We start from the raw sequence: 20,409 nt of genomic DNA on the forward strand, positions 1-20,409 counted from the left end.
GATGAGGAACTGGATACAGAGGAACCGTATATATAGAAGGTTGGCTATAAGTTATAGGTGGATTTTTGACTGCTTGGAGGGTTGGCATGCCAACCTCACTGTTCAAGGGGTAATTGTAATTGTAAGAGACAGCTTGGGTGGTTATGTTATAAAAATGATTGTCCATTTTATGAACGGTTTAATGGTGTTTTTTATTTTGATGCATCTATGAAGACAATGTTTGAATATTAATACTTTTTAAAAATCTCAGTGGTTTCATGAAACAATATACGCCTGTATAGAAGCAGATAAATATGAATTGGACACTTTACATTAGGCAACATTCTAAAGCAGTAGTTCTTAAGTTTGGCTGCTTTTCAGAATTGATTAGGAAGCTTTTTTTAAAAAATCCAAAGCCTAAGTCGAGAACCACTGTAAAAGTGCAAGACCCATAGCAAAGGACCGTTAACTTGCTGAAATTAGATTAGGTTTATTTTAATTGTATGATTTAAACTGATTAATACTAAGCCTCCTTTGTTTACAGTACATGCTGCAGAGGACCCAAGATCAAGATGAAAATGTGGCTTTAGAAGCCTGCGAATTTTGGCTCACTTTGGCTGAGCAACCAATATGCAAAGATGTACTCATGAGGCATCTTCCCAAGTAAGTGTTCCTTCTTAAAAATACTCCCTTGTTGTTAAATTTAGCAGTGATTCCTCATTTTCATATTTTTAGGTTACATTCTTATGCCATCAGGTAATGAAGTTCTAAAGAAGTAAGACTTAATTTTACCGATGCTATAAGTAAAGACATTTTTAAAGAAGCAGTTACTTTTGTTTTCTAAATTACATGAGGGTGATTTATGCTGAATTATAACTAATCTTGGATAATCCATGGCACAATTTTTTATAATCTTATAATTTGACTCTGGGGTCTCATGGATTTCCTGCTAGTTGTGATGCTATGCAATTCTTGGTTAATCTATTGTTATGCCTATTTTTAACCCAGTGAATGCTGTTAAATCAGTTATTTTTTTTAATATATTTTTTCCAGTTTTATTGAGATAAGTTGAATTTGATATAAAACAGCATATTAGTTTTAGGTGTACAACATAATGATTTCATATATTAAAGTCAGTTACTTTAAAAAGTAATGCTCATGTTCTTTTGAAAATAAAGAAAATACAGGCTCATAAAAGAAAATTAACATGTAGAAAACTTAAAATGTCTTGGATTTCCACCCCCTTGAGTCATCACTGTTAGTATTTTTGGTGTTGTCTTTTAATGTTTTTCTCTGTGTTAGTACCATATACCAAATGTGATATATTCAGAGTGTTTCGGGAAGAAATAAATTTGGTAGTATGTACGTGGCGTCTGGCTATAGTTGATGCTTAAATACTTGATTTTACTATTTTGTGGTTGGCTCTTTTCAGTTATTTTGTGGTTGGCTCTTTTCAGTTATTGTAAGTTGTGCACTCTCCTCCATGTCATTAGTCTTTAAACTTCCAGTACTGTTCCATCATGGTGTGTGTACCATATATATATAATCGACTTTTCTTCTTTTGTTGAATGTTTAGTTGTTTGCCCTTTTTTTTTTTAACTCAAATAATCCTGGACTGAGCATCTTTCTTTGTCCATAAGTAGTGATTTCTTTCAAGTAGAGTTCTTAGAAGTGATTTTTACCAAGGTCAAAGGGCCTGAGCATTTTAAAGTGTCTTCATAAATATTCCACATAGTTCTCTAGGGAAGTTATACCAGTTTACACCCCACCAGCAGGGTCCCATCTTGTCACAACTTTTGCAATCCATTAATCATAATTTTTCCAGTCTTAGCCCTCTGGATGAGCAAAAAACAAAACTGTTTGTTTTAATATGTTGTTGTATTAGTGGAGTCACATTTTTTTCAGAAGTTAGGGTACTTGGATATTCTTATTTTCATGTAGTCCGTTAAGTTCCTTTTCTTTTCCAATAAATTCTTTCCCTACCGAGAAAACAAAGCCACCTATGTTTTATTCCAGTCAATCTAGAATTTATTTGGGAGTAAAGTGCAAGGTGATGTGCTAAATGGATTTTTCCCCCCTTAGGAAATTCATATATTAATTATTCTCTTCTCCCTGATTTGTGATTCCAGTTTTATGATATGCTTGTTTCTTACCATAGGATCATATAATCCTAAAAGTTATATAAACAGACATTCTTATAAAACTGAAGAGATTTTATTAATGAAAACCTAAGCTGTAACATTAGGAGATGATACGAGCAGTTATAGGTTGGTGGTCTCTTTCATTACCCTAATAAAATCTAAACATTGGTAAGCAACCAAGAACTTGGTAGCAGGCTAAAAGATCAGCAATTCCCAGTTAGTTGTGTGCTATGTGCGAACATTAAACAACCCATTCCAGTGATAAATGGATTTGATTTATATGTCTTCCAAACCACTGGTTTGGGAACCATTTTTAGATTAAACAAGACTGCTTTTATTTTTGGTTCAAATAGTGTATTGTGAGGATGGGAAAATATCAACATCAGTCTGATCCGGAGATTAAAAACACAGTAAAAGAACTGTTTTTCCTAGATCTGTTAACCAGATTCTTGTTTAGTATGAGCAAAAAATGGTTGCTGAGGAATCAAAATTGTTAATGTGATGAGATCTTTCTTATTAAAATGAATTCACATAGAAAGCATTAAGGTAATAAAGAGTAAGGTTAAATTCTTTTATCTTTCTGGGCTGTGTCGTGTATTCTTGTTTTTTCTTTTCCTTTTTCTGTTTTTTTTTGTTTGTTTGTTTGTTTTTTAGCCAGTACTATGCTCTATTGATTATTGAACATTTACTAATATGTTTTGTTATCTGGCAGAACGGGTCTTCTTTTTTTTCCCTGAATTATTTTTTTCCACCTTTATTCTTGTACATTAATATCTCCTGGGGCTTATTTTTGAATTAATCCATGTAAAACAACTAACCCAGTGCTTGGCATATACTTAAGTACTCAGTAAACATTCATTGTTGGTATTAACATCATTGGCTTTCCATGATGTTGCATTAAAATTCTCTTCTTGTTTTCTACATGAGGCTTCAGGAGAAAGCTTCTTAAGAGTTAGATTTGTTAAAAAATAATGATCTGCTTTGTATGATTGGAATTTGTCAAGACACATGCCATATTGCCACGTGGTCACAGTTAACTCCAATATCTCTTTCCTACCTCACTTTTTGACTTTCCCCGCCTTATCAGTCCCCTATTTCCTACACATCTTCTTATTCTTTCTCTATCTGGCACAGATATCATGATCCACAAATCAACAGTACTGACCATAAACCTCCAGCTGCCCCCTGCTCTGGATTAATCGAACTGTCTTTGCTACTTCTTAAATACTGTTGGGAAAAGTTACACTGCCAGGAGGATTGGTGGCTATAGAAATCCATGGTCTTCAACATCAAGTGGACCCTTCATACCATCTGCCAATTTTTCCTGTTCCAGATCAGCTTTTATCTTCCATTCACCAGAGCAACTATTTGATACCTTTATCACTCTTCTGAAGTTCTCTTCATTCAATTTGAGCACTTCTGCTTTGTAGGGAAAACAGGTGACCCTTCACGTTCTCCCCAGAACTTATAGATACATTTTCATGTGAATTATCTTCTTCCTAACCAGGCTTTCTATTTATGGTCTTGGATAGCATAATTTTTTTCTTATCCATAAGGACCTCACTCTATCAAATAGATAAATTCTCTCTTTAAACTTTTCCCTCTCTGCTGCCTTAACTTTTTAGCTTGCTGCAGTTTCTTTCATCTTAAAAAGATTCAAAGAATAGATGGGGCTCACTGTCTTTACTTCTTTACCTCACCTCAGGTGAACTCTTCAATATTTTATGGTCTGCCATCCATCCTCATCATTTTCGTGAAATTATTGACAAATATCATAAATGATTTAACTGTTGGTGATCCAAATGGACTTGGTTCTCTTGCAAGATCCCTGTAGCTTACACAGTATGGTTCTGTGTATTATAATTTTATTTAGTTATGGTATACTAGCTATAATGTTGAATTACTACCGTTAATCTATTTTAGAATTTAGAAGGACTTTGAACATGAAAGTTTGGGTCGCTCATATTTTCCTTTTTACAAATTTGAAATCCCACTGCTTCCTTTTTACTGTTAGTATTCCTTTGGTTAATGAGGGCTTGCAAAATTACCTCATTGAAAGTAGAGGTGTGCTTAACATTGGTTTCATACATATTTATTTAGTGTGTCTTAAAGCATGTGACTATTTGAAGTAAAGCCACAGCAAACACTGAGGACATTAATGTGGACAGAGATTTTTACATCTGGGGTAAAGAAAGGAAACTTACTTAACATTTATGGCCTTGTGGAAATAATATTACCTCTCTGAGCTTTAGTTACTCGTTTGTAAAATAGGGATCATGATACTTTTCTCACTAGGTTATTAAGAAGGTGCTTTATTAATAACCCCACAGCTGGTACTCATGAGTATGAGTTTCTTTTGCCTATTCACACTTTTTCCATGCCCCCCAGAACAATGAAAGGTAGAATTTGGAAGCAGTGGACTGTGGACATTGTAACGTGTTTCCAAAGTATTCTCTCATACCTTTTGTCCTCAGTAGACTCATTTCAGTGTGTATGATTGGACAGTGAGGAAACAAACCAAAGTTTAAGAAAGCTGTCCAAGATAAAACCATCATATCTACAGAAGGAACTGAAATTAGTATTTTGACCTTTACTTAACATGTTTTGATATATTTTTTTTTAACTAGTCATAAATATTTCAGTATACCTGGAATTCCATGTTTACAGACATTATGGTTCCCTTTTGGTGACAACATAATACTTCAGATTAGATATAATATTCTGACTTATTTAACTATTTTCTTATGGAAGTTTAAGTTCTTAATGTCTTAAGAAGTTAGAATTTAAATTTCCAAACTTTTTATCAGACTATGATAACCTTGTTGGTAGAGCTCTTTTTTCCTTTTTGATTTATTTCTTTTGGATTAATTCCTTTAAGTTTACTGTTTTTATATTTTAAACACTGTCATCTCTTTTATTAAAAGGAATACAAATACTGAATGTAGGCTTATTGTAAAAATGTCACACCATTTAGAAATAAAGTAGAAGATGGATACCGTCCCTTTTTAGCCCACTCACCTCTCTGAAGACAGCAGTTTATTGTATAGCCTTCCTAGATAGTCTGTGTATATAAGTTATTGTATAGGTAATCTAATTTTTTTAATAATTTTTATTGGAGTATAGTTGATTTACAATGTTGTGTTAAGTATCAGATGTACAGCAAGTGAATCAGTTTTATATATATATATATATGCACACATATATACATATATATTTACACACACACACATATCCACTCTTTTTTAGATTCTTTTCCAATGTAGGCCATTACAGAGTATTTACTAAGTAGAGTTCCCTGTGCTATACAGTAGGTCCTTATTGGTTATCTATTTTATATATAATAGTGTGTATATGTCTATCCCAATCTTCCAATTTATCCCTGTCCCCCTTCCTCCCTGGGAACCATAAGTTTGTTTTCTACATCCCTGACTCTTTCTGTTTTGTAAATAAGTTCCTATGTACCATTTTTTTAGTCTCCGTATATAAGTGATATCATATGATATTTGTCTTTGACTGACTTCACTCAATATAACAGTCTCTAGGTCCATCCATGTTGCTGCAAATGGCATTATTTCATTCTTTTTTATGGCTGAGTAATATTCCATTGTATATATGTACCACATCTTCCTTATCCATTCCTCTGTTGATGGACATTTAGGCTCCTTCCACATCCTGGCTATTGTAAATAGTGCAGTGAACATTGGGGTGCGTGTATCTTTTTCGAATTATGGTTTTCTCCAGATATATGCCCAGGAGTGGAATTGCTGTATCATATGGTAGCTCTATTTTTGTTTTTTAAGGAACCTCCATACTCTTCTCCATAGTGGTTGTACCAGTTTGCATTCCTACCAACAGTGTAGGAGGGTTCCCTTTTCTCCACACTCTCTCCAGCATTTATTGTTTGTAGATTTTTTGATGATGGCCATTTCTAACTGGTGTGAGGTGATACCTCATTGTAGTTCTGATTTGCATTTCTCTGATAATTAGTGATGTTGAGTATCTTTTTATGTGCTTTTTGGCCAGCTGTATGTCTTCTTTGGAGAAATGTTTGTTTAGATCTGCCCATTTTTGGATTGGGTTGTTTGTTTTTTTGATATTGAGCTGCATGAGCCGTTTGTAAATTTTGGAGATTAATCCCTTGTTGGTTGCTTCGTTTGCAAATACTTTCCCCCATTCTGGGGGTTGTCTTTTTTTGTTTATGCTTTCCTTTGCTGTACAAAGGCTTTTTTAAGTTTAATTAGATCCCTTTTGTTTTTGTTTTTATTTTCATTACTCTAGGAGGTGGATCAAAAGAGTCTTGCTGCAATTTATGTCATAGAGTGTTCTGCCTGTATTTTCCTCTTAAGAGTTTTATAGTGCCTGGCTTTACATTTAGGTCTTTAATCCATTTTGTGTTTACTTTTGTGTATGGTGTTAGGGAGTGTTCTAATTGCAGCCTTTTACATGTAGCTGTCCAGTTCTCCCAGCACCACTTATTGAAGAGAGTATCTTTTCTCCATTGTATATTCTTACCTCCTTTGTCATGAATTAGGTGACCATAGGTGTGTGGTTTTATCTCTGGACTTTCTATCCTGTTCCTTTGATTTATTTTTCTGTATTTGTGCCAGTACCGTACTGTTTTTATTACTGTAGCATTGTAGCATAGTCTGAAGTCAGAGAGCGTGATTTCTCCAGCTCCATTTTTCTTTTCTCAAGATTGCTTTGGCTGTTTGGGGTCTTTTGTGTTTCCATACGAATTGTAAAAGTGTTCATTCTAGTTCTGTGAAAAATGTTATTGGTAATTTGATAGGGACTGCATTGAATCTGTAGATTGCTTTGGATAGTATAGTCATTTTGACACTAGTGATTCTTCCAGTCCAAGAACATGGTATATATATCTCTCCATCTGTTTGTGTCATCTTTGATTTCTTTCATCTGTATCTTATAGTTTTCTGAGTACAGGTCTTTTGCCTCCTTAGGTAGGTTTATTGCTAGGTATTTTATTCTTTTTGATGAGATGGTAAATGGGATTGTTTGCTTAATTTCTCGTTCTGATCTTTCACTGTTAGTGTATAGGAATGCAAGAGAGCTCTGTGTATTAATTTTGTATACTGCAACTTTACCCAGATTCATTGATGAGCTCTAGTAGTTTTCTAGTAGTAGCATCTTTAGGATTTTCTATGTAGAGTGTCATGTCGCCTGCAAACAGTGACAGCTTTACTTCTTTTCCATTTTGGATTCCTTTATTTTTTTTTTCTTCTCTGATTGCTGTGGCTAGGAATCTCTCATTATTTTTATCTTAAATGGAAATGTGCTTTATGTGTTTTACACGTAGAGGGCATTTGTTTTTTCAACTTTACTTAATTTGTTTGTTTGTTTGTTTTTGGCCGTGCTGCATCCAAAAATAAGATCCTTGCAGGATCTTAGTTCCCTGACCAGGGATTGAACACTGCAGGGCCCTAGCAGTGGAAGTGCAGAGTTGTAACTGCTGAACTGCCAGGGAATTCCCAACTGTAATTTATTTTTAACCAAGCCCTTAATGATGGACATTTAGATTGTTTCCATTGTTCTTGTTCTTGCATCAGGGAACATTGGTCTTTAAAAATTGGGAATATTCGTTCATATATTTGGGATAAATTCTTAGGGGAAAAATTGAAAAAAAATTATTGTTTTTATTTCTAAGCACTCTTGATAAGCTATCTTATCCCCACTAAGATTCCGTCCAGTAGATCCCATGCATGAGTATTTAAAAGGCCTGAGATATATATTGGGAGTATTCATCATTTGAGAAGGGCAGACAAAGAACATGCTATAAGGCAGTATTAGCAGTGGTGGTTGTTGTATTGGTATTATTAGTATTCATGAGGTTGTTAAGACTTTGAGATCTTTAGATCTTTGTTTCACGAATTCATTTCTTTATAGGTTGATTCCTGTGTTAGTGAATGGCATGAAGTACTCAGATATAGATATCATCCTACTTAAGGTAAGGAAACTATTTCCTGATGAATAGGGAAGATTATTTTTATTGACTTAGTAGATCTTTGGAATTGACTAACAGAACATTTATTTAGAGTAGGCCCTATGTAAATAGGCTTTCTGTTATATAGTATGCTACGTAGTTCAAAGATAATGAATTTGGGTGGTAATAGATTCTAGCTTAATTGGAACTAACTAGGCAGTGACACTAATAGAGTTCGCATCCATTTCCTGTTAATACAAATTGTTTGGAGTTTATTTTAAAATATGTTAAATACGTTCTGATCTTGATTCAGATACTCTAGATTATACCAGCTGGTGGGAAACCATATAATGTGGTTTGAAAGTGCCTGATATCTAACATGGGTTATGTGATAGCCTATTCTCCCCTTCACAAAGAACTATTTTCTGCCCAGGGGAGTGGTTCTTAATGAAGAGGTATACAGTTGACCCTTGAAAATGGGATGTTAGCAGCATTGACCTTCAGCTCAGTCAAAAATCGCTGTATAACTTTACCGTTGGCCCTCCGTGTCCATGGTTCCATATCTGCAGATTCAGCCAACCATGGATTATGTAGTAGTGTTAAGACTTCATTTATTGGAAAAAAATCTGCATGTTAGTGGACCCGCACAGTTCCAACCCATATAGTTCAAGAGTCAACTGTATTTCAAAATAATATGCATAACCCCATCTGAATATTCTCATTCTTTTACTGATATACATATTAGCTTATAATGAATATAACCAAAATTTTCCTTTAAAAAAAATATACAGGGTGACGTTGAAGAAGATGAAACAATTCCTGATAGTGAACAGGACATAAGGCCACGTTTTCATCGATCGAGGACAGTGGCTCAGCAGCATGATGAAGATGGAATTGAAGAGGAAGATGATGACGACGATGAAATTGATGATGATGATACAATTTCTGACTGGAATCTAAGTAAGTCAGAGAGGGAGAAGCACAGTCGCTTGCTTTGATAACAGTTTTGTTGAGGAATAATTCACATACCATACAAAAGGTTACAGTGCCCTCATATCATACAGTTCACATACCATACAAAAGGTTACAGTTGAGTGGCTTTTAGTGTATTCACAGAGTTGTGCAACCATCACCACAGTAAATTTTGGAACATTTTTATCACCCCGAAAAGAAACCCTGTACCCATTAGTAGTCACTCCCATTTTCTTCCAGTTCGCTAGCCTTAAGCACCGACCAATCTATATTCTGTCTCTAGGAACTGTTCTGGACATTTCCTACGAATGGAATTATACAAAAAGTGGTCCTTTGTGACTGACTTATCTGTTCATCATTTGATGGACATTTTGTTTCCCCCCTTTGGCTATTGTGAGTAATGATGCTGTGAAGTTATGTAAAGTTTGATGTGTAAACGTAAGTTTTCAGTTCTCTTGGGTATATACCCAGGAGTAGGATTACTGAGTCATATGGTAACTTTATGTTTAACCTTTTGAGGTACTACCAGGCTGTTTTTTAAAGTGGTTCCACCATTTACATTCCCCCCAGCAGTGTCTTAGGGCTCCAGGTTCTCCACATGTTTGTCAGTACTTTTTGGGTGTCTCTTTCTGTTATAGTCATTCTGGATGTGAAGTGATAATCTTATTGTGGGTTTGTTTTTGTATTTTCCTGACGGGCCTGCTCTTCATTTACTTGTCATTGTATTCCTTAAAAAGACTTTATCTCACACTGTCATTTCTCAAAGGGGTATATATTTTGTTTGATACTGTGAAATAGAAACATTGATCATAGAAAACAACTTTTCCTGTTTTCCTAACATAAACTTATTTTTTTGTGTGATAATTTGCATGAAAATTGGTTATCATGCAATTTTCCAAAATTATATAAATTGCTTTTGTCATATTCAGACTTACAAATATGCTTTTTAAAATCTTGGTTTTCAACCTTACCTGCAAATCCACATCATATATTAAGCCTGCATTCTGGGCCACATAACTAATTAGATAACTTTGGGGAGAATCTAGACACCTGTGTTTTGCTTTTGCTTACGTGCTGGTTTTTAAATCTTGCTGCTCTAGTCCACAGCACATTTCACGTTTTGGGCCCTGTAATTCTTTGTTGTGGGGTCATCCTGTCCATTATAGGATTTTGAGCAGCAGCCCTGATCTCTGCCCAGTAAGTGGCAGTAGCGCAGGAGGTGGGGGGAGAACACACACAAAATTGTGACCACCAGCAGTGTCTTGAGACATTGCCCAATGTTCCTTGGGACACAAAATCACCCCCAGTTAAGAACCACGCTGTGATTCAGAGGGTTGAGATTTCTAGTAACTAACCGATAGAGCAATTAAGGACATGAATCATCAGCCTGAACTCTGTAAATTATTTGGAATTATGCTGATTACTGCCCATTTAGTTTCCTATAACTAACGGTTCCTTAGAGTGACTAACGTGCCCAGCCCTAGGCCAAGGACTTTGTATGCCTTTCACATTTAATCTTTCCAACAGCCTTGGGTAGGTAAAGATACTGCAAAAAGAGAAACTTCCTAAGGTTAGCTTAGCTAGTACTGGTGGCACATGTAGTTTTGGAACCCAAATCTCACACAACAAGAGAACCCAAGGTCTTCATTACTACCACAGAATTACTTGCCAGTGTATTCCTACTTTAAGGTGGGTGGGGAGCATGCATTAAGATTTAATGTAGATAACTGCAAAAGTAATAATGTGTGTTGAATTGGGGGGGGGGAATACTTCCTTTTCACATCCCACCCATCATTATGTTCTTCCAGAAGTTTTTCTATGCAGATACAGAAAAACGGGTATACGGGCTTAACCAGCTTTTGTTTCGCTTCACTTTCTTGCACTTCATAGATAACTGCATTTTTTATAAACTGAAGGTTCATAGCAACCCTGCACTGATCAAGTCTTTTGGCGCCATTTTTCCAACAGCACTTACTCACTTTGTGACACTGTCACATTTTGGTAATTCTTGGAATATTGCAAGCTTTTTTGTTATTATATTTGTTAGGGCAATCTGTGATGAGTGATCTTTGATGTTACTGTTGTAATCGTTTTGGGGCTGTGTGAACCATGCTCATATAAGATGGCAAACTTACTAATTAGTAAATGTTGTGTGTGTTCTGACTGCTCCACTCACAGCCATTCCCCATCTCTCTCCCTCTCCTTGAGTGTCCCTGTTCTCTGAGACACAACAATATTGAAATTAGACCAATTAATAACCCTTCAATGGCCTCTAAGTGTTCAAGTGAAAGGAAGAGTTAGTTGCATGTCTCTCACTTTATTTTTTTTTTGGCTGCGTTGGGTCTTTGTTGCTGGGCGCAGGCTTTTCTCTGGTTGTGGTGAGCGGGGGCTACTCTTCGTTGCAGTGCGCGGGCTTCTCATTGCGGTGGCTTCTCTTGTTGCGGAGCACGGGCTCTAGGCATGTGGGCTTCAGTAATTGCGGCATGCAGGTTCAGTAGTTGTGACTCGCGGGCTCTAGAGTGCAGGCTCTGTAGTTGTGGCACACGGGCTTAGTTGCTCTGCGGCATGTGGGATCTTCCCGGACCAGGGCTTGAACCCGCGTCCCCTGCATTAGCAGGCGGATTCTTAACCATTGCACCATCAGGGACGCCCCACGTCTCTCACTTTAAATCAAGAGTTAGAAATGATTAAGCTGGGACTTGAAGCCCGCGAACTCCAGCTACTGAAGCCCGTGCACCTAGAGCCCATGCTCCGCAACAAGAGAAGCCACCACGATGAGAAGCCTGCACACCACAATGAAGTAGCCCCTGCTCACCGCAACTAGAGAAAGCCTGCACGCAGCAACAAAGACCCAACGCAGCCAAAAAATCAATCAACTAATTAATTAAAAGAAATGATTAAGCTTAGTGAGGAAGGCATGTAGAAACTGCGGTAGGCCAGAAGCCAGGCCTCTTGCGCCAGTTAGCCAAGTTGTGAGCAAAAGAAAAGTTCTTGAAGGAAGTTAAAAGTGCTACTCCAGTGAACACACAAAAACAAAACAAGCAAAACAGCTTGAATGCTGATAAGGAGAAAGTTTTTGTGGTTAACCAGCCACAACATTCCCTTAAGCCAAACCTAGTCCAGAGCAAAGCCCTAACTCTCTTCAATTCTCTGAAAGCTGAGAGAGGAGAGGAAGCTGCAGAAGAAGAGGTTGGTTCTTGAGGTTTAAGGAAAAAAGTCTTTATATCTCCATAATATAATGCAGGGTAAAGCAGCAAATGCTGATGTAGAAGCTGCAGCAGGTTATCCAGAAGATCTGACTAAGATAATTAATGAAGGTGGCTGCACAAAACAACAGATTTTCAATGTAGACAAAAGAGCCTTCTGTTGGAAGAAGATGCCATCGAAGACTTTCATAGCTAGAGAGTAGAAGTCAGTGCCTGGCTTCAAAGGGCAGGCTGATTCTTGTTAGGGGCTGATGCAGCTGGTGACTTTTAAGTTGAAGCCAGTGCTCATCTACCATCCCGAAAATGCTAGAGTCCTTGAGAATTACACTAAATCTACTCTGTGCTCTATAAATGGAACAAGAAAGCCTAGATGATAGCACATTTGTTTATGACAAGGTTTACTGCATATTTTAAGCCTACTCTTGACACCTACTGCTCAGAAAAGATGATTTCTTTAAAAATATTACTGCTCATCGACAAAGTACCTGGCCACCCAAGAGCTCCAGTGCAGATGTACAATGAGGTTCATGTTTTTTTCACATCTGCTAACACAGCATTGATTCTGCAGTCCATGGATCAAGGAGTAATTTCAACTTTAAAGTCTTATTATTTAAGAAATACACTTTGTAAGGCTATAGTTGCCATAGGTAGTGATTCCTCTGAAGGATCTGGGCAAAGTAAATTGAAAACCTTCTGGAAGGGATTCACCATTCTAGATGCCATTAAAAACATTTGTGATTCATAGAAAGAGATCAGAATATCAGCATTACATTAACAGGAGTTTGGAAGAAGTTGATTCTTCTTAGGGGGTTCAAGACTTCAGTGGAGAAGGTAACTGCAGATGTTGTGGAAATAGCAAAAGAACTAGAATTAGAAGTGGAGCCTGAAGATGTGACTGCATTGCTGCGTCTCATGAGAAAACTTTGATGGATGAGGAGTTGCTTCTTATGGGTGAGCAAAGAAACTGCTTTTCTTGAGATGGAATCTACTCCTGGTGAAGATGCTGTGAAGATTGTTGAAATGACAACTGAGGATTTAGACTATTACATAGTGTTGGTTGATGAAGCAGCAGGAGTGTTTGAGAGGATTGATTACAATTTTGAAAGAAGTTCTACTGGGTAAAATGCTGTCAAACGGCACTGCGTGCTACAGAGAAATCCTTCACGAGAGGAAGAGTCAGTCCATGCAGCGAACTTCACTGTCGTCTTACTTAAGAACCTGCTCATAGCCACCCCAGCCTTCAGCAGCCACCACCCTGATCAGTCAGCAACCACCAACATCAAGGCCAGACCCTCCACAGAAAGATTACACTTTTTCAAAGGCTCAGATAATGGTTAGCATTTTTTAGCTATAAAGTATATTTTAGTTAAGATATGTACATGGTTTATAGACATAAAGCTATTACACACTTCACTAGACTACAGCATAGTGTGAACATAACTTTTATATGCACTAGGAAACCAAAAAGTTCAACTGACTCGCTTTGTTGTGGTGGTCTAGAACTGAACCTGCAGTATCTGAGGTAGGCCTATGTCTTCTTTTTAGGAGGGGAGGCTGATGTTCTAGAAGTGAAATCAGATCATATGTACTCCGCAGATTCTTTTCCATATATCATGCAACATTCTGTGCCAGTACATAAATATTTCATTCTGTTTCCTGGCAGTATAATATTCATATGAATGGGTCTACCATACAGTAAGTATAACTAAGACCCTTTTGATGAGTAAGGTGTTATTTCTGGCCACCGTAACAGCTTTATTTAAAAAAAAAAAAAAGGGCAGTCGTATACAGGATTAAATATCTTCAAACTTTGTAGAGGTAAAAATAAAGTGTTGTACATACAACAAATTTTATCTGTATATAGATACAGATAGATTTATAGATATATAACTATAAATGATAATGGAAGTTAATGTAATGTCTTTGAATTAAATATTTCCTTAGGAAAATGTTCTGCGGCTGCCCTAGATGTTCTTGCAAATGTGTATCGTGATGAGCTTTTGCCACATATTTTGCCCCTTTTGAAAGAATTACTTTTTCATCATGAATGGGTTGTTAAAGAATCAGGCATATTGGTTTTAGGAGCAATTGCTGAAGGTAAGTCTAAATCAAACTTGAACTGTAAAGTCCTCAATAGGTGCTAATGTGACTAGGCTACTTTAAGGACTTGTTACTCTATGCAGAAACTGTTCACGTACTTTGCTGTCTTGTGTTGCTAATAAGACTATTGAAGTAGGTGAGACTATGATCCACATTAACCTTAAAAACGATATTTGAGTCTAAAAGCCATCTTAGGATAAGTTTTTACTTTGAGCTAGTTAGTTATTATTAAACAACCATAGACTTATAACCCCAGCCAGATATTTTGCAAATGCTTTTGTTATAATAAAGAGAACAGAAAAAAAAGAGAGAGAACAAAATGAGAGGATTCTGATGTCAGAAGCATCCCTGTTGCTAGAAAAATAACTTCCATAGGTAAGTGTAAGAAACGTAAGTCGTGTCATTATCCTCTATAAAGGATCATTATTCTGTCCTAGCTGTAAACATCTATCTACAAGAAATTGAAGCATTTTACAGGCATTTTTGAAAGACGTAATTTCTGTAGCAGAAGTAAAATGAGCTTTCCTAACCCTACTGAAAGATACTTAAAGAGCAGTTAGCGCTCATTTCAGTTACTTCTTTAAAATAATTTTGGAACAGATTATTGCAATATATTTATTGGAATGGAGATGATCTGAATATGTTTCATGGATGCACGTATCAGTTTAGTATTCAACTGAAATAATTTTGTTTTAACCAAATTTCAGCACTTCCTGAAATAGTTCTGTGGTTTTTATTCCTAGGTTGCATGCAGGGCATGATTCCATACCTACCTGAGCTCATTCCTCATCTTATTCAGTGCCTCTCTGATAAAAAGGCTCTTGTGCGTTCCATAACGTGCTGGACTCTTAGCCGCTATGCACACTGGGTAGTCAGCCAGCCCCCAGACACGTACCTGAAGCCATTAATGACAGAACTGCTAAAGCGTATCCTGGATAGCAACAAGAGAGTACAAGAAGCTGCCTGCAGGTGAGACATTCTTTGTTATCTGTATCTTTGACCTGACGGTTTTATAAATCCAAATGAGACTCTACCTAGACATCCATATTTACTGTTTCTTCACATTTTTTTTTCCTTAGTGGCTTTAACAGTAGCATCATCTTTCACCCTAATTCCCACACAGATATCTGGAGTGGAAGTGGCAAGGGTCCTACTCTTGAAGGAATAAAAAAATTTGAGCAGAGTGACATTATTAGTCGACAGGTCAACTGTGATAACAAGTTGCCACATAGTGATTCAACTCCAGTAGCCACTCTATCCGTTGCATTTGGGGCTGTCTCTGTTTTTACATCAGATCAGCAGTTAGTTTCATTACTACCAGCGTTTCCGTTTCCTGGAACAAACCTTCATGTTCTAAAAAGCCTTGCCACCTAATGTTTATAGTTCTTAATTTTTCAAATAAAATTGCTTTTACTGTTGACTTTGTTAATAAGAAGGAATAGCTGTTGAAAGAGAGGAAAGTAAATTTCAGTGTAGCTGGACTTTACCAGATCTGAAGCAAAAATGTCTGGAAGAGTCCTAATTCGTAATGGTGTGAAAGAAAGTTAAACAAGGGAGCTTTGGTAATTAATAGCACTCAGTTTTTTTTCAAGCGGGGGGAGGATACCAATTATGCTTGGTTTCCTGTAGATTATTCATTCAGCAAGTTTTTTTTTAGTTCTCTACTAATTGTTAGGCATATATTAAATGCCGAGCTTACATTCTCTGCGTCTTAAAATTTACAGGCTAGTAGGGTATACTGAACAACTATATAATTATAATTTGTGGAAAGTGCCATGAAGGAAATAGATATAGCTCAGTGTTAATGAATAAGACTTCAGTTAACAAATGGCTTAAGCCTGTCATTTTAGGAAATTCTTACCTGGCTAAAACAGAAGAAAATAACCTTAATTTTACAAACGAAGGGCCAGATACACCTTAAAGTCGAGAAACATTTAGGTATAAATTGAAGTAATTGCCCTGAGGCCCTGGAGTTTGTTCAGTTCTTGTATATTTGTCCTAAAAAATAAGCTGCAAATAAACAAATTTATAATAACAAATGCACTGTGCATTCTAATGTATAGTGTGGCACCTAGAGGAAATTTTAAACTTTACTGAGGAATAATTGACAAAAATAATTGCATATACTTGAAGTGTACCACATGTTGATTTTGATATACATAAGCATGGTAGAACAGTTACCAAAATCAAGATCCTGTAGTTAACACGGGTAACTCTGTTTTCTGTGAGAATGCTTAAGGTGTACCCAGCAACTTCCAAGTACACAGTGCTGTGTTAACTGTAGTCACCATGCTGTACATCAGATCCTTAGAATTTATTCCTTTTTTCTTTTTTTTGAATATTTTTATACAGCAGGTTCTTATTGGTTATCTATTTTATACATATTAGTGTGTATATGTCAATCCCAATCTCGCAGTTCATCCCACTACCCCCACCAACCCCGCCACTTAGAATTTATTCTTATAACTGAAAGTTTGTGCCCTTTGACCTCCAGCACCCCATTTCCCCCTCCCACTGAGAGAAACATTTGAGAGATCGTCACACTGCTATGTTCTCATACATCTCAAACACCCTAAGTGTTAAAAAACGTTCCTATCATTTAACAGTTTCAATTCTGATTTCATTAATCTGGAACATCACTAGAATGTAAATCCCCCGAGAATGGGGACATTGTTTTGTTCATTGCTATGTTCCCAGCACTCAGTCAATAAATAAATAATAAACAGCAAATAAATTGTTGAATGAACCAACAGTAGTTTTAGATTTTACCATTGTAGTTAAGCTGATGCCCGTAAGTGACAGCGTAAGGAATGGGAAAGAAATGGTTAAAAATAAGCATCTGGTGTGGTACGGTAGGCAAATATGCATGTAAAGTGTAATAGGTATTCTATAAACTGTAGACTTAGATTCCTATCTCTATTGTAAACTGTTTCTTTTCTACAACAGTGATCTCTCTCTTTTTTTAAATTATAGTGCCTTTGCTACCCTGGAAGAGGAGGCTTGTACAGAACTTGTTCCTTACCTTGCTTATATACTTGATACCTTGGTCTTTGCATTTAGTAAATACCAGCATAAAAACCTGCTCATTCTTTATGATGCCATAGGAACATTAGCAGATTCAGTAGGACATCACTTAAACAAACCTGTAAGTACCTATGATGAACTGTTACGAAAAAATTAAATATAAAGTATAGTTACAATCAAAAGGTTAACATGTTTGGGGAGATGTGAACATTTAGTGTTTGCTGCTTTAAGAATGTAGAGCTGAAAAAGACAGCAAGTGTATTCACCTTTTAAGTAGTATTTTAAAAAATAAGTATGTGCAGGGTGTGAAGATTACAGGAGCATATGACATGAATGCACCAACACTTTTTAGAGTGACTAAAGGAAAGAGGATAAAGGTAGAGGATAAAGGTTTTATACTCTGGATTTCAACTTTTACTTAATTCCAAGTAGTTTTGTGTCTCATTTAATAAACACCAGCTTTAGAGTACCACATCTAAACATCTGTGTTTTCTCACTGGAACTTACAAGTATGAGGAATACACTAAGGTAAAATAGTTAAAAATTAGGGTAATAGGTTAAAATGCTAAATAGTGGTACAGAAGTGTGGCTAGGAAGCCAGACTCTGTCTCTAGTAGTGTTAAGAATAGAAGAGATGGGTGGAATTTGATTTGTTTAAATAGGATTTAAGTAATACTAGAATTTTAATATAGCTCAAAATTCCCTGCTGAAGAACAGATTTCATGCTTATGATTACTCTCTGAAACATCATAAGAAAATGTCTGTGTTTATAAGTCATACTTAAAACTTGGTGCAGGACACTTGTTTGTGGGTTTGCTTTGATGTTGGTTGTTTTGGTTTTGTTTGGTGGGGGGATTCCTAATATCTTAGATTAGACCATGTAGAATCTGTGCTCCTGTTTACATGATTACTATGTTTGTTGACTTGGTTGCGTGAATTCTTCCGTTTTAGTAAGAACATTTAAATGATTATGAATTTTTTTCTGCAAATGTCTTTAATAAGTTTACTTGTCATTTATAACCTACTCAGCAGGAGTCATTACATGTCACAGGCCCCAGGACTAAAAAAAAATTCAAAGAATGAGTCTTAAAATTCTTTCAGTAATAATTTTACACAATTACTGTAAATGGATTTTAATTTTCATACACTCAAAATGGACTAGTTTACATATGGTAGTGGAGCTTTATGTGTTTTTCATCATTGTAATTAGGAATATATTCAGATGCTAATGCCTCCACTGATCCAGAAATGGAACATGTTAAAGGATGAAGATAAAGATCTCTTCCCTTTACTTGAGGTATGCTAAGCTGGTAACATTTAGTTAATCTGTGTTTCATGAAAAAACACGTGTTCAAATCTAAAATGGGTATATGTGGTAAGTGTTAATTTACATTCTGAACCATTTCTGTTAAAATGCTGAATAAATATGTAACTTGCCGTAACTTTAATTATGGTACATCTAAAATTTTCTGTTTTCACAGAAATACTGTGGAACAGAAAAAATGTAATGGATGTGTTATGCTTTTTTATTTTTTAAGTAGACAATGGATTGAATTGTGTATGTTTTCTAGCCTGCTCTACTTATTTGATAGTGAATTAGCTTGGAGATCTTTCCATATCAGCATATATATGTCCATCTCTATTTAACTATTTCTTTATATGGATATATAGCCATGTCATAATTGACATAAATTCTTTTATATATTATCTATTGTTAATACATACATATACTCATGTGAAGTAGCATTGGGACTCTGATGGGAGGGACTTCACTTTATACCTTTTCTGTCTAGTTTGAAGTTTTGTTTTCTTGTGTATTTAAATGCTTTTTTTAACCCCCCAAAATTTATATGCTCTTCAAATAACTGAATACATTCTCACATGTGGTAACTTAAACCTAGATGAATTGATATTGGTAGAGCCAGTTCAGTCATTCTTGTTCCCCCTGTCATTTCAGGGGTCACCACTTCTGCCATGGATTGTCCCTAACCAGCAAAGTAAAAACTTCTGTGACAGAGCAATGGCTAATCCTGGGCCCAACAAAACAAAAATTATTATTATGACTAGATATATTTACTTCCAGGCAGGGGCTGAGAATGTGCCCAGTAAAGTCCACCCACAGTATTGACCAGGATGGGAGGATAAATAAATGTCTCTCTTACATTTCGGGAAAAAATAGGAATACAGAATACTTAAATCTGTTCCTGAAAGATAATGTTCACTAAAGAAACCTTTACATTTTTTTGAGGAAACCTCCCCTGACCAGCTAGTAAACTTAACAGCAATGAATGGCATCCAAAGGAGAGGTTTGAAAAGGTAAACCTGCTATGCTATAGACTAGTAGAACAGGCTCATAAGTGACCGGAATCTTTTTGAGTACACTTTGAAGCGTTTATCATAATCTCAATTATACCTAGAAGTTTTACACATCTGCGTTATCCTTTTCTAGTGCCTATCTTCAGTTGCCACAGCCCTGCAGTCTGGCTTCCTTCCATACTGTGAACCTGTGTATCAGCGTTGTGTAAACCTAGTACAGAAGACTCTTGCACAAGCAATGGTATTTTTTAAAATTTTTCTCTCTCTCCCTTCTTGGCATCAAACATTTTTCTAAGGATAGGCATAATGTATACAAACTTTTTCAATAATTGATTCAAAGTAAGTTTTCAAAAAACTGTGTCTTAATTTCAGCTGAACAATGCTCAACCAGATCAGTATGAGGCTCCAGATAAAGATTTTATGATAGTGGCTCTTGATTTACTCAGTGGCCTGGCTGAAGGACTTGGAGGCAACATTGAGCAGCTAGTAGCCCGAAGTAACATTCTAACACTAATGTATCAGTGCATGCAGGTGAGACTTATTAAATTGAAATGAATTGAAAACTGGTTCTCTGTGTCACATTGGGGTTAATTTCTTCTTCTTTCTTGCAGGATAAAATGCCAGAGGTTCGACAGAGTTCCTTCGCCCTGTTAGGTGATCTGACAAAAGCTTGCTTTCAGCATGTTAAGCCTTGTATAGGTATGAATATTTTCTATTGCTGTGGTGTGATTTG

General features: G+C 36.2%; 1 protein-coding gene across 5 annotated transcripts in view; it reads left to right on the plus strand.

The window, feature by feature from the left end:
* The window catches only part of TNPO1 (transportin 1), a 90,016-nt gene that overhangs the window by 51,837 nt on the left and 17,770 nt on the right, over positions 1 to 20,409 (plus strand). For 4 of the 5 annotated variants that reach the window (XM_022595366.2, XM_089908986.1, XM_022595378.3 and 1 more), the window contains exons 9-18: positions 524 to 642; positions 8,022 to 8,082; positions 8,850 to 9,018; positions 14,181 to 14,333; positions 15,080 to 15,305; positions 17,310 to 17,481; positions 18,571 to 18,657; positions 19,810 to 19,917; positions 20,049 to 20,207; positions 20,288 to 20,375. In XM_022595366.2, the coding sequence (XP_022451074.1) occupies positions 524 to 642; positions 8,022 to 8,082; positions 8,850 to 9,018; positions 14,181 to 14,333; positions 15,080 to 15,305; positions 17,310 to 17,481; positions 18,571 to 18,657; positions 19,810 to 19,917; positions 20,049 to 20,207; positions 20,288 to 20,375 (1,342 nt within the window). The remainder of the gene's footprint in view (positions 1 to 523; positions 643 to 8,021; positions 8,083 to 8,849; positions 9,019 to 14,180; positions 14,334 to 15,079; positions 15,306 to 17,309; positions 17,482 to 18,570; positions 18,658 to 19,809; positions 19,918 to 20,048; positions 20,208 to 20,287; positions 20,376 to 20,409) is intronic. The other variant, XM_089908987.1, reaches the window with a different exon arrangement.

This window comes from Delphinapterus leucas, chromosome 3 (genome assembly GCF_059928025.1).
Source record: "Delphinapterus leucas isolate spDelLeu-1000000601 "Yukka" chromosome 3, BTC_Dleu_Yukka2, whole genome shotgun sequence".
In the NCBI taxonomy this organism is placed as follows: domain Eukaryota; kingdom Metazoa; phylum Chordata; class Mammalia; order Artiodactyla; family Monodontidae; genus Delphinapterus; species Delphinapterus leucas.